Here is a 13,282-nt window from a genome sequence, read left to right as displayed (position 1 = left end):
TGGCTGCACACTCTGGATGTCAGGCGTGCCCTGGCATTCTACCTGGAGCGCACGAAGCCCTTATGCAGGTCAACCCAGCTCTTTATCGCAGTAGCTGACAGGATGAAGGCCTTTCCGGTGTCCTCTCAGAGGATTTCGACTTGAATCACCACCTGCATCTATACTTATGAGTTAGCACAGGCTGTGCTTCCACCGATACTGAAGGCTCACTTGACTAGGGCTCAGGCATCTTTGCCTGCCTTCCTGACATATGTCCCCATCCAGGACATCTGCAGGGCCACGATGTGGTCTTCGGTACACACGTTCATGATGCATTATGCCATCACCTAGCAAACCAGAGATGATGCTGGATTTGGCAGAACTGTGTTGCAATCGACACGTCCATGAATTCCTACCTGCCACCAGTGGTACTGCTTGGGAGTCACCTACAATGGAATGGACATGAGCAAGCTCTCGAAGAAGAAAAGAGAGTTACCTGTTTTCGTAGCTGGTGTTCTTCGAGCTATGTTGCTTATGTCCTTTTCAGGACCCGCCCTCCTTCCCCTCTGTCGGAGTTTCGGCAAGAAGGAATTGAGGGAGTGGGGAGTCGGCGGTGCCCCTTATACCGCGGCATACGCGGGCCACTCCAGAGGGTGCCAGAGCCAGGCGCCTATGGATACCACTGAGGGGAAAACTTCCAGTGCCAGTGCATGTGGCAAGCACACACACCTACAATGGAATCAACATGAGCAACACATCTCAAAGAGCAAGTTACAAAAGGTAAACCCAGTACTTACCCTACAGTAACTGTGGTTCTTCTTCGAGTGATTGCTCATGTGCATTCCAATACGTGTGTGCGCGCGCTGCGTGCATGATCGCCGGAAGCTTTTCCCTAGCGGTACCCGTTGGGTTGGCTGTGGAGAGTGTGCCTAGAGTGGCGCCTTCATGGCGGTGTATATATGTCCCTGCTTACCTGCCGCCTGCTTAGTTCCTTCTTACCGCCTGTGATGGTCGTTGGAACAGCTTAGTCTTTTGCTTTGCAAGTGCCTTACCTAGTGGTTCCCGTGTTTCTAGTGTAAATAGTTGTTAGTTAGCTGTTAATAGTTGTTAATAGTAGATTAGATTAGTTTAGCTTACTTCGAGGCAGTTCCCCCCGTTCTACTCTCCCCGGCGCCGGGGCATGCCTCGGTCGCAGGGCTTTAAAGCATGCGAGAGGTGTGCAAAATCTGTGCCAACAAGTGATCCGCATGCCGCCTGTCTCAAGTGCCTTGGGGAGGGCCATCGGACAGATAAGTGCCCTATTTGCAGGAGCTTCAGACCCAGGACTAAGAGGGAGCAGGACTATTGCCTGAAGCTCCTCTTGATGGAGTCGGCCCTTCAGCCACAGCCTGAGCTGACACCAGCATCCTTGGTGCGCAGCGCACCAGCCTTGGTGCGGGATGTCCCAGCACTGAGGAGGGACTCCGCCAGGGAGCACCGGCACTGCTCACCGGCCTGCAAGGCCAGTGCCTCGCGGCAGCACCATTCACAGTTTCCAGTGCTGCATAAGAAAAAAAAACCAGACAGGGGATGTTCTCCTGTCAGGAAGCCGAGGGGGGATTTCAGTGGGGTGAGTCCTCCGGTGGGACACCCTCAGTCTGGTCCCCAAGAACCGGCACCGTTGAGTCTGGCAAGAACAGACTCTCCTACCCGTGACAATTTGGAGGAAGAGCTTGACCTCCCCTCCACTCTGGACACATTTGAGGTGGCTCGAGACCTCACTGATATGATGGCGCAGTACCCGGCCCTGCAGGCGCAGGGCCCGGCCTCGCAAACTTAGGCACTACCAGTAGCACCGGCAACGGCACCGACTGTGGCATTGTGCCCGGCACCGCGGGCAATTATGACACCAGTCACGACGCCAATGGCGGCACTGATGGCAGCGCTGCCAGTGATTCATCATCAGGGGAAGCCCATGATGTTGCGGTGCCGATCTCCGTCTCCCCAGTACCGCTCCCCGGCACCGTCGGGCTCCACTCCCCGGTGGTTAGGTACTGAATACTCGTCAGAGTCAGACGCAGAATCGTCTGTGTCACTACGCAGCCACTCCAAGTCCCGGCATCAATCCCGGCACCCAAGGTTGGCGGAACAACCTGCACCAGTTGCCACCTGGCCACCCCAGTGGCAGGGCCCAGTGCAATGGCCTTTTTGGACCCCCTGGGCCTACCACCAGGCTCCAGGTCAGGGATCTAGGCCAGTATCGGTGGTATCAGCCCCCTGTGCCCCTCCATCAGCAATGTTGATGGCACGCCACACACCTAGGACCCCTGAGGATTCCTTACGAGACAGGGCTGTTGAGCGGCTGCAATCAAGCACGGCCCCTCCTCCACTGACGTCGGTGGCACCTGAACCTCCGGTCACAGGGTCCTCAGAGGTACCTGACCTGGCCTCCAGAGAACCTGAGGGGCAGGAAGACCCTGTCCCAGGAACCTCTTCCTCCTCTTTTCCAGATGAGGCGGTGGTGGGCACCTCCACCACCTACCACCAATGGATGCCAAAGGCCACCAGGACCTGCTTAGGAGGGTAGCAGTTAACCTCAACCTCCAGGCAGAGGAAGTTATGGAGGACTCAGATCCGATGGTGGACATCCTCACCCCCGAGGGTCCTTCCAGAGTAGCTTTGCCCCTCATAAGGACAATTCAGAACACCATGAAGGTGCTCTGGCAAATCCCGGCCTCTATACCACCAACAGCTAAAGGGGTTGAGAGATGCTACTTTGTGCCACAAAAGGGCTATGAGCACCTGTTTACCCACCCCCAACCAGGGACTCTTGTGGTTGATGCAGCAAACCACAAGGAGCGGCAGGGTCAACCACGCCCCGCACCTAAGTTACGTGACTCCAAGGAGCTGGATCTCTTTGGCCATAAAGTCTATTCGATTGAGGGGCTCCAGCTTTGGGTAGCGAATCAGCAGGTGGTGCTTAGCCGATACGCTTTCAATTCCTGGAGCTCGTTGGCTAAATTCCAGGAGTTAATCCTGGCTGATTCTCACAGGGAGTTCGGTGCGCTCCTTGAGGAGGGTAGAGTGATCTCTAGGACCGCCCTCCAGGCAGCCCTGGACGCAGCGGACTCTGCGGCTAGAACTATGGCCACCACCATTGCTATGAGGCACAGTGCATGGCTTCAGGTTTCAGGGATCCCACCTGAGGTCCAAAATATAATTCAGGACCTCCCCTTTGACTGTGAGGGCCTGTTCGCTCAAAATACAGACACGCGCCTGCATAGCCTGAAGGACTCGCAGGCAACTCTGAAGTCTCTGGGGCTACACACCCCAGCGCCTCAGAGAAAGCCCTTTAGACCTCAGCCCCCCGACCCATTTCTACCCAGAGCCCCCTAGGCGGGATCCATCTAGGAGGAGGGACAGAAATAACAGGAGGCGCCCACTACAATACTTCTTGGGCCAAGGCCAGGGTTCAACCAAACAGCCCCCCGGCCCCAAGCCCGACTCTGCCGCTTCTACCGTGCTTGGTCTCCGATCACGTCAGACCGCTGGGTCCTCACCACGGTGGGGGTGGGATATTCTATCCAATTCTGTTCCTTCCCACCGCCTTTCCCCATCCCTCTTCAGGGATCCCTCTCATGAGCAACTGCTTTTACAATCGCTCCTAGCTCTAGGGCCAATAGAGGAGATTCCTTAGGAATTCAGGGGCAAGGAGTTCTACTCCCGCTTTTTCCTCATCCCCAAGGCCGAGGGCAGGCTTCGGCCTATCCTGGACCTATGAGACCTCAACACATACATAAAAAAGGTGAAGTTTCGCATGGTCTCTCTGGCCGCCATCATTCCCTCCCTGGATCCGGGAGACTGGTACGCTGCCCTCGACTTGAAGGACGCGTATTTTCACATTGCTGCTATTCCAGCCCACAGGCGCTTTCTCAGATTCGTGGTCAGTGGCCAGCACTACCAGTTCAGGGTGCTGCCCCCGGGTGTTCACCAAGTGTATGGCGGTAGTGGCGGCCTTCCTCTGCAGGAGCCAGGTGCAGGTGTTCCCATATTTGGACGATTGGCTCATCAAGGCCGAGTCCCAGGCACAGGTGGTGGAGCACGTATCCCTGGCACGGGCTGCGTTTCACAGATCGGGACTTGTATTGAACGAGCCCAAGTCCACATTGACCCCCACACAAACAATAGAGTTCATAGGTGCTCTCTTGGACTCCACGCGCACAAGGGCGTTCCTTCCGGAACTACGTTTCAAAGTGCTTACGGACATTATGCAGACCCTCCTCCGCTTCCCCACAACTACGGGCAGGAATTGTATGAGACTACTGGGGCATATGGCGGCCTGTATGTACGGCTCATAGCCTCCGGCCCCTCCAGAAGTGGTTAGCGCAGGTGCACAGACTGGGCAGGGACCCATTGGACTCAATCGTGAGCATCCTGCCTCAAATTCTCCACTCTCTCCAATGGTGGCTGCAACCACAGCTGGTTTGTGCAGGAGTACCCTTCGCAAAACTCCAACCCACGCTTTCCCTTGTCACAGATGCCTCGGCGCTTGGCTAGGGCATGCATCTGGGCAATATCAAAACCCAGGGCCTCTGGTCCCATGCAGAGCTATCGCTGAACATCAACGTGAGGGAGCTGAGGGCGGTTCGTCTGTCATGCCAAGCGTTTCTGGCCCATCTGCAGGGCATGTGCGTATCGGTGCTCATGGAGAATACTGCAACGATGTTCTGTATAAACAAACAGGGTAGTGCTTGTTCCTTTCCCCTCTGTCGAGAAGCCCTTGCGCTGTGGGACTTTTGTATCGCCCACTCCATGCACCTGCAGGCGTTGCACCTTCTGGGGGTGCAGAAGGAACTGGCAGACTGCCTCAGTTGCTCGTTCCATGGACACGAGTGGTCGCTCAGCCCAGACATCACTCACTCAATTTTCCAGAGGTGGGCTCTCCCCACATGGACCTGTTCACAACACGGAGCAACAGGAAGTGCAAGAGATTCTGCTCCTTCCTGAACCACAGCCCAGGCTCCACCGTGGACACCTTTCACCTGTCATGGATGGGTCACCTGCTGTACGCGTTCCCGCCATTCCCCCTCATACACAGGGTGCTCCTCAAGACTCGTCAGGACAGGGCTTCCTTAATTCTCATAGCCCCAGCGTGGCCCCGCCAGCACTGTTTCACCATGTTACTGAACCTCTCCGTGGAAAGACCAGTAGCGCTCCCTCTCTGTCCAACCCTAATCTCACAGGACCATGACCATCTACAGCACTCCAACCTGGAGTCACTCCACCTCATGGTGTGGAAGCTCCATGGCTCAACCCTCTTGAGCTTCAGTGCTCGCATTTGGTTAGGGAGGTCCTGCTGTGGAGTAGGAAACCCTCCACTCAAGCCATGTAACTGGCTAAGTGGAAGTGTTTCTCCATTTGGCCTTGACAAAGGGGAACTGAGCTGCAAACAGCCCAAATTCCCCTTATTTTGGACTATGTTTTAGATCTCAAGCACCAAGGGTTAGCAATATCATCCCTAAGGGTACACCTCGCGGCCATTTCGGCCTTCCACCCAGGAACGGCAGGGGGTTCAGTGTTTGGGAATCCCATGGTGAGCAGGTTTCTTAAGGACCTTGACAGACTTAATCGGCCCATCCCCCCCCATGGACCTCAACCTTGTCCTGTCCTCACTCATGGGGTCCCCCTTTGAGCCCATGGCTAACTGTCCTTTCTCCTACCTTTCCTGGAAGGTGGTTTTCCTGGTGGCTATAACCTCCGCTAGGAGGATATCCAAACTCAGGGCACTGACCTCCGAACCTCCATATACGGTAGTTTATAAAGACAAGGTGCAGCTACGCCCCCATCCTGTGTTCCTGCCTAAGGTTGTCTCCCAGTTTTGTGTGAACCAGGACATATTTTTACCTGTGTTCTTCCCTAAACCCCATGCCACTCACAGGGAGCGCATGTTCCATTCCTTGGACTTTAGATGGGCCCTAGCATTTTACATTGAATGCACAAAGCCATTTTGTAAGTCACCACAGCTCTTTATTGCTATTGCGGAAAGGATGAGGGGGCTCCCGATCTCATGACCGTGCATCTCGTCATGGATCACATCCTGCATCAGGACTTGCTGTGACCTAGCTAAAGTTCCAGCCCCGCCGATTACGGCGCACTCTACCAGAGCGCAGGCGCCTATCCAGGACATTTGCAAGGCGGCAACCTGGTCTTCAGTCCACACCTTAACGTCCTACTGTGCCATTACCCAGCAGGCAAGGGATGATGCTGGGTTTGGTAGGTCAGTCCTGCACTCGGCAGTTAGGTGAACTCCGACCCTCCCCCGGGGTAACTGCTTGGAAGTCACCTATTGGAATGCACATGAGCAATCACTCGAAGAAGAACAAACGGTTACTTACCTCTCGTAAGTGTTGTTCTTCGAGATGTGCTGCTCATGTCCATTCCAAATCCCGCCCACGCCCTCACTGTTGGAGTATTCCGGCAAGAAGGAACTGAGCAGGCGGCGGGTCAGCAGGGACATAATACACTGCCATGAAGGCGCCACTCTAGGGGTCTCTACAGCCGACCTGACGGGTATCGCTAGGGGAAAGTTTCCGGCGATCGTGCACACGGCGCGCGCACACACCTATTGGAATTGACATGAGCAACACATCTCGAAGAACAAGTTACGAGAGGTAGGTAACCATTTTTTCTTCAATATGTAGTCAATGTGGTTCCCATGATTCCATCCCTGCTTTTCAGAGTTCTCTGCTTCCATGGACTTGAATTGCAAGGGAATTGAGGAAGCATCACAGTCACTCCCCCTTTGTTCCCTTGGATGAGAGCACAAGGAGAGGCACAGGCACATGTGCAACCCTGATGGATTCTGTTACTAAAATAAAATATCCAATCTCACATGCGTGGGGTGCATGCACACCTGCAGTGGGATCTTGAAGAACTATAGTTACTTGTAAGGAAGGTTACTGTGCTTTCTCCTTTTATCAATCTAGTATTAGTCTCCTCTCTGTTACTGCTACAAAGTCAGGCCATAGGTTGGTACAAGAGCTGTTTTCTTTGTGTTTTTCAACCTCATCAGTTCTCTGTCTAATTTATTATTTATTATTATTTATTAGTATCTGAAGACACCCATTTCTTCCTTTGCCTGTGTGTATACTACTTAATTTCTGAACTATGCTATTTATCTGTAAATGTTTAATTCCATATACTTTTTTGAACTGCATTTAGTATGAAAGACACTATACAAACAAACACACAAATATGTAAAAGAGTCAGTCTTTTTCTTCCACGTAATGAACAAGAACTAGAAAGCATGAGAAGAGGGATTCTTTTGTAGAAAACCTGCTGAGGCCAGTAAAATATAAAGAAGTGTTCTGTCCTCCAGCAGGCCTTCAGATAAAATACCTTAGACTTGGATAATACCATTCCAGTTGTAAGATTTTTCTCTTCAGCTTTATTCATGATATTTAATAAAATAGGCTGGCATATTGTACATTGGCATACTTTACATTGGTCATGAACAACTGTAATAACTGCATAAACATGCTGATTCAACAGTGAATTGAGGCATGCATTTTAGCATAATTATTGTAGTAGCTCAGCAAAAAGGCTTATCCAGTGAGACAAGTGGCTATAATCCTATACAAATTAGAAGAATTTAGTTCAGTCTAATTTAAACAAAAATCAAATGTATTTTCTTCTCTGAGTATTTTAGTTATTGATTTTTATACACATCCACTCTCCCAATCGAGGCAGCAATGATTAGTTAGAAGGAGGAGTAGCTGGAAAGAATCTAGAATACACTTTTGAAATGGGACCATTGTTAAGGCAAGCAAAGTTTTAAGACTGACAATCATCTTGACAATGTGCCTTCAATCACTTGCTGATTTTTTTTTCTTGTTTAGGTTCAGCGCACTATTGCCAAACAGATTCAGATGGTGCGGCAAGTTGGGAAAGGGCGATATGGTGAGGTGTGGATGGGTAAATGGCGAGGTGAAAAAGTGGCAGTCAAAGTATTCTTTACCACTGAGGAAGCCAGTTGGTTCCGAGAAACTGAGATTTACCAGACTGTTTTAATGCGTCATGAAAACATACTGGGTAAGTAAGCAGTTTGTAATTTGAATGGGTAGTGGAGGACTTGTATTTCAAAGAATTGTAGTTGTTTCATGAAGAGTGTGGAGAAGTTCCTTTATGAAATCACTGGAAGAATGTAGCATAGCATATAATAATAAAATGCTGTAATTATATGCAGACTAGGGATCTTGCTTATTTTAATGTTACAAATAACACATCCTGACTTTTCTTCTTTTTGCTTGAGGATCAGCATTGTGACATCAGATGAGGTTGAAACCTAAACTGTAACACTCCTGGTCCCCAAATGAGAAGTGATGGGTGTGTAAGGGGCTGTTGAGTCTTACTTTAAAATGAGACTTCAGCTTTTTCATTTCCTGAAAAGTCTTCCAGCTAATGAATTATGTTATTTTTATGTAACACTAAATGCTAACTTTCTTTATGCATTTGACAGGTTTTATAGCAGCTGATATTAAAGGCACAGGTTCCTGGACACAACTTTACTTGATTACAGATTACCATGAAAATGGATCCTTGTATGACTTCCTGAAATGTGCCACACTTGACAACAGGGCTTTGCTCAAACTGGCTTATTCTGCTGCATGTGGTCTGTGCCATCTACACACAGAAATTTATGGGACACAAGGCAAGCCTGCTATTGCACACAGGGACCTGAAGAGTAAAAATATCTTGATAAAGAAAAATGGAAGCTGCTGTATTGCTGACCTGGGCCTTGCAGTCAAATTTAACAGGTAGATGATCAAAGCCTATTAACAGTTGGTATCTTTTGCATGTATTTTGAAAGGCATCAAAGATCAAGTTGAAATGAGTGTTAATTCACTGATTGGTTGTTTCACAGTTGAACAGTAAAACTGTATGGTGTATATTTATTGTTTTGAGAGTCAGATGCTCTTCTTTACTTTGGATATGGGGTGAATATTGAGGTGGAAGAACAGATGGTCTCAAAGGTTGTTAGGATGGAGAACTAAGAGTTCAAACTCCTACAAAATTTCACATCACTTGTTCCCCTCTTCACAAGAAGGAGAGAAAAGGAAACAAATCCACTACCCAGAATCCAAAACTTCATCTTTCCCTTGAGCATCTCTATAATGCTTTTATGTATTTTCAGTAGAAGATCTGTGACTCATTGAAAATTTGAGCAACATAAAATGAATTGAATAGTAAAATAAATTATCTACAAAATTACTGTTTTGACTGTAATTATTTTAAAAATATGAAAAATTACTACAAAAACAATTGCTAATGAGTGAAGCAGCCACAAAATTTCACTTTCCCACACTAGTGCCAAAGAAACTGCAAACCCTTGTCCAAGAATTTGGGTTCAGATATGGTAATTTCTAGTGTGGTTTTTAGTGGGTGTCTGGATAGTATGGTGGTAGAACATTATAAATGCGGGTAATTTTGTAGAAATAGGTTGTTTTTTGTTGGTTTTTTGCAAAGCTCATTGTAACATGTTCAGCATGCTCAAAATGCTCCTATTAGAAATAAGGGTATTTTAGGTCTAATATAGGGGTAAAAACTGTACATGTAAAGCTTATAGTGGAATGCATGGGCTACCAGTGTCTTGAAGTGGATATCAAATCCTAGAACACAAGACAACTTCAGCATGAGTAATGATGTGTAGAATTGTGGATATTAGGAATGCATTTTGAGTCTTGAACATTTGGAATAGTCTGCTTCTGTCTGCTTAGTCATGTGAAGTTTTTTTTTGCAAAGCAGTCACATAAACCTTCATGTTGGGTATTTTATAATCATTTTTACTTAATCTGTCTAAAAGAAGCATAATATAGTATAAGCTGTAATATTGGAAGGAGGATTTGAGAAAGAGATCATTGATTTAATTATAGTTCATAACTTTACTTCGTACTATAATAATAGCATCTTTCTGCATGACATCAGTTCATTTGCACTGGTCCACAGTTCATTTAACCTTTATTATTTACATCTAGTGATACGAATGAAGTTGATGTCCCTTTGAATACTAGAGTGGGAACAAAACGTTACATGGCCCCAGAAGTCCTAGATGAAAGCCTAAATAAAAATCATTTCCAGCCATATATCATGGCTGACATCTACAGTTTTGGCTTGATCATTTGGGAAATGGCTCGGTGTTGTGTCACAGGAGGTAAGCCTTTAAATATTGTGTTTCAAAATTTATTTACAAAAGTAAGTTTTCAAAAGAATTTACCCAGTACCTCTAATCCAAGGACTAAATCTTCTGAAGAGGATGAAAAATACTTGAGACCTACTGCTTGCCCTGTGTCTCAAGGGCAGGCACCCTGCATTTTAAAAGAACAAAACAGCTGTGTGATTCACTTAATTGTAACACTGTCAATCAACTGTTGTCTTAATACATTTTTTGTAACGTAACTTACTATATCTCTCTTGCTTTTTTTATACCTTCATTCTATGCCTACTCTTCCTCCTCTTTCCTTTGATAGATGAATGTGTATCTTTTTTCCTGCATTGTTTTCAATATCTATTTCCCCTTTTTTTTTTGGTCTTATTCCTGTGCCTCCTTACCTATCTCTTTCCCTACATTGTGTTCTCTATCTGCATCCCATATTGTCTGTCTTCTACTTCTTCGCAGTCTCTCTTTTCAGGAATTTGTAAATTCTTCTTCAAGTGATGTCCTTGTGGGTGCTCCACTTTAGGTGTTTGATTGCAAGTGCAGGGGCGTTCAGAGATTTGTGGTAGCAGTTGGGTCGCACATGTGCAGTCCCCATCTCACTCTGCCTTAAGCGGTTGACTGGCGCTTTGTGCCAAACCCCACCCGCTCCCTTCTCTACCACCTTTGGCTTGAGTCAGAGCATTCAGCGGTGCCTCATAGCTTAGTATTTTACCCCTTTTCCATTAGTTCTACTTTGACTAGCTAATTTGCCTTCCCACTTTTTCCCCTGGTTTCTTTCTTTCTTTCTTTTTTCTTTTTTTTTTTTTTCCCAAAAAAAAAAAAAAAAACATTTCTTTCCCTCAGTAGAAGCTAGTATTTCGTTTCACTGTTAAGAGTAGTGTTAGTTCTCCCCTCATGGAGAAGGGGGAAATACACCCCTCAAGGGCATGCCCGGTTCACCGGGCTTTAAATGCTGCCTCACCTGCAGGCTTTCAATACCTATTTCAGATGGACACTCTCAGTATGGTCGCTTTTAGGTGAAGCACACGTATCTTAAAAGTGCCTATATTGTCACAAACTGACAGTCCGGATCAGGAAAGCCACAGACTTGCAACTTAAACTGCTGCTAATGGAGAAGTCTCTCCACCCAGCGTCAGAGACCAACAGACTCCACAGCCAAGATGGTGGGACTCTCCGGTACCATGAGAGCAAAAAGACTCGAAAACATCTAGCTCCAAGCCAGTCACCAAGGGGAAACAGAAACCTCATGCCTCGGCACCAGTGGAGCCATCCCAACACTCAGCACCGGGCACATCAAAGCAACTGCAGCCTATGCTGCCACCTCCTGTCAGTATAGCGCAACTGATGAGTGCACCCTTACAGACCACAGCTCCACATCAGCCAGTATCCACCATTACCTCACCGATGGCACCGGGGCTGTTGGCACCAGAACAATTCTTCCTTCCCAGAGACCTTATGGTATCCTCAACACCCGACTCTCCCATTCTTGGTGCCAAGTTCTAATGTGTTTAGACTTCAGACATTTCCACTATCTCTAGAGGAGAGTTGCAGATTCCCTTGACATCTCCCTTGAGGAAGTGCAGGAGACACGACATAAGCTCATTGTCATCCTGCAAACATCAGAATCATCCAAAATCGCTTTACCCATGAATGATGCAATCATGGAACTTGTCAAGCACAACTGGCAGACCGCTGCAACAATCGCTCCAACCTGCAAGAGGTCTGACAGGAAATATTATGTCCCTGCAATGGGAAGAGAGTTTCTTCTTTGAGTGATTGCTCATGTGCATTCCAATAGGTGTGCACATGCGCCGTGTGCACGATCATCAGAAGGTTTTTCCCCTAGTGGTATCCATTGGGTCGGCTGCAGTGGCGCCTTTATGGCGATGTATATAGGTCCCTGCCAATCCGCCACCTGCTCAGTTCCTTCTTACCACCAGTGACAGTCGTTGGAGCAGCTCAGTCTCTTGCATTCACAAGTGCCTACCTAGTGGTTCCCATTTCTTAGTTGTATAGTTGTTAGGTCGTTTTATATTAGTAGTAGATTAGCTGGACTTACTTCGGGGGGCTTCGCCCTTGTCCTAGTTTCCCCAGGCACCAGGAAATGCCTCAGTCGCAGAGGTTTAAGGTGTGCAAGAGGTGCACGAAACCTATGCCCTCAGGCAATCCGCACGCTGCCTGTCTCAAGTGTTTAGAAGAAGGACATCAGACAGGTAAGTGCCCAATTTGCAGGAGCTTCAGACCCAGAACTAAGAGAGAGCGGGACTATCATTTGAAGCTTCTCCTGATGGTGTTGGCCAGCAGCCGGAAGTGGCACCGGCATCCTTGGTGCTCAGCGCCCGAGCCTCAGTGTGGGATGTTCCGGTACCGAAGAAAGATTCCTCCAAGGAGCCCCGGCGCCGCTCCCCAACCTATAAGGCCAGTGCCACCAGGTGGCACTGTTTGCAGTCCCCGGTGCCGCATAAGAAAAAGAAGGCAGACGGGGGTCATTCTCCCTTCAAGAAGCCGCGAGGGGACTCCAGTGGAGTTCATTCTCAGGCGGGACACCCACCGGCTGGGCCTCAAGACCCGGCGCCGTTGACTCCGGCCCCAACAGGAGGCCCGTTGGGTCCGGTGCTGATGAACTCCCCGACTTGGGAGGATTTGGAGGAAGAGCTCTATCTTCCCTCCACACCAGACACCTATGAGGCAGCATGAGACCTCATTGCCATGACAGCGCAGTCCCCAGCCTTGCAGGTGCAGGACCCGGTACCGCAAGCCCAGGCACCGTCAGCGGCATCAGTGGTGGCACTGGCTGCAAATTCTAGCCCAGCACTGCATGTGGCTGCGGCACCATTGACGGCACTGCCTCTGGTTCATCATCGTGGCAAGCCTGTGATGTTACGGTGCCACTCACCATCTCTCTGGTACTGCTCTCTGGCGCCATCCGGCTCTGCGCGCCCTCTTCCCCCCATCCCTCAGTGGTTGGGCACAGACTACTCGTCTGAGTCAAATGCTAAGTCTTCTAAAAGGAGTACTTGTGGCACCTTAGAGACTAACAAATTTATTTGAGCATAAGCTTTCATGAGCTACAGCTCACTTCGTCAGAGGCATGCAAGCTTATGCTCA

General features: G+C 48.7%; 1 protein-coding gene across 1 annotated transcript in view; it reads left to right on the top strand.

The window, feature by feature from the left end:
* BMPR1A (bone morphogenetic protein receptor type 1A) overlaps positions 1-13,282 on the top strand; it is a 184,591-nt gene that overhangs the window by 145,417 nt on the left and 25,892 nt on the right. The window contains exons 9-11 of the mRNA XM_074958762.1: positions 7,857-8,049; positions 8,477-8,774; positions 9,993-10,168. Coding sequence (XP_074814863.1) covers positions 7,857-8,049; positions 8,477-8,774; positions 9,993-10,168 — 667 coding nt within the window. The remainder of the gene's footprint in view (positions 1-7,856; positions 8,050-8,476; positions 8,775-9,992; positions 10,169-13,282) is intronic.

This window comes from Natator depressus, chromosome 7 (assembly GCF_965152275.1).
Source record: "Natator depressus isolate rNatDep1 chromosome 7, rNatDep2.hap1, whole genome shotgun sequence".
Taxonomy (NCBI): Eukaryota; Metazoa; Chordata; order Testudines; family Cheloniidae; genus Natator; species Natator depressus.
This window is presented reverse-complemented; position numbering and strand designations above follow the sequence as displayed.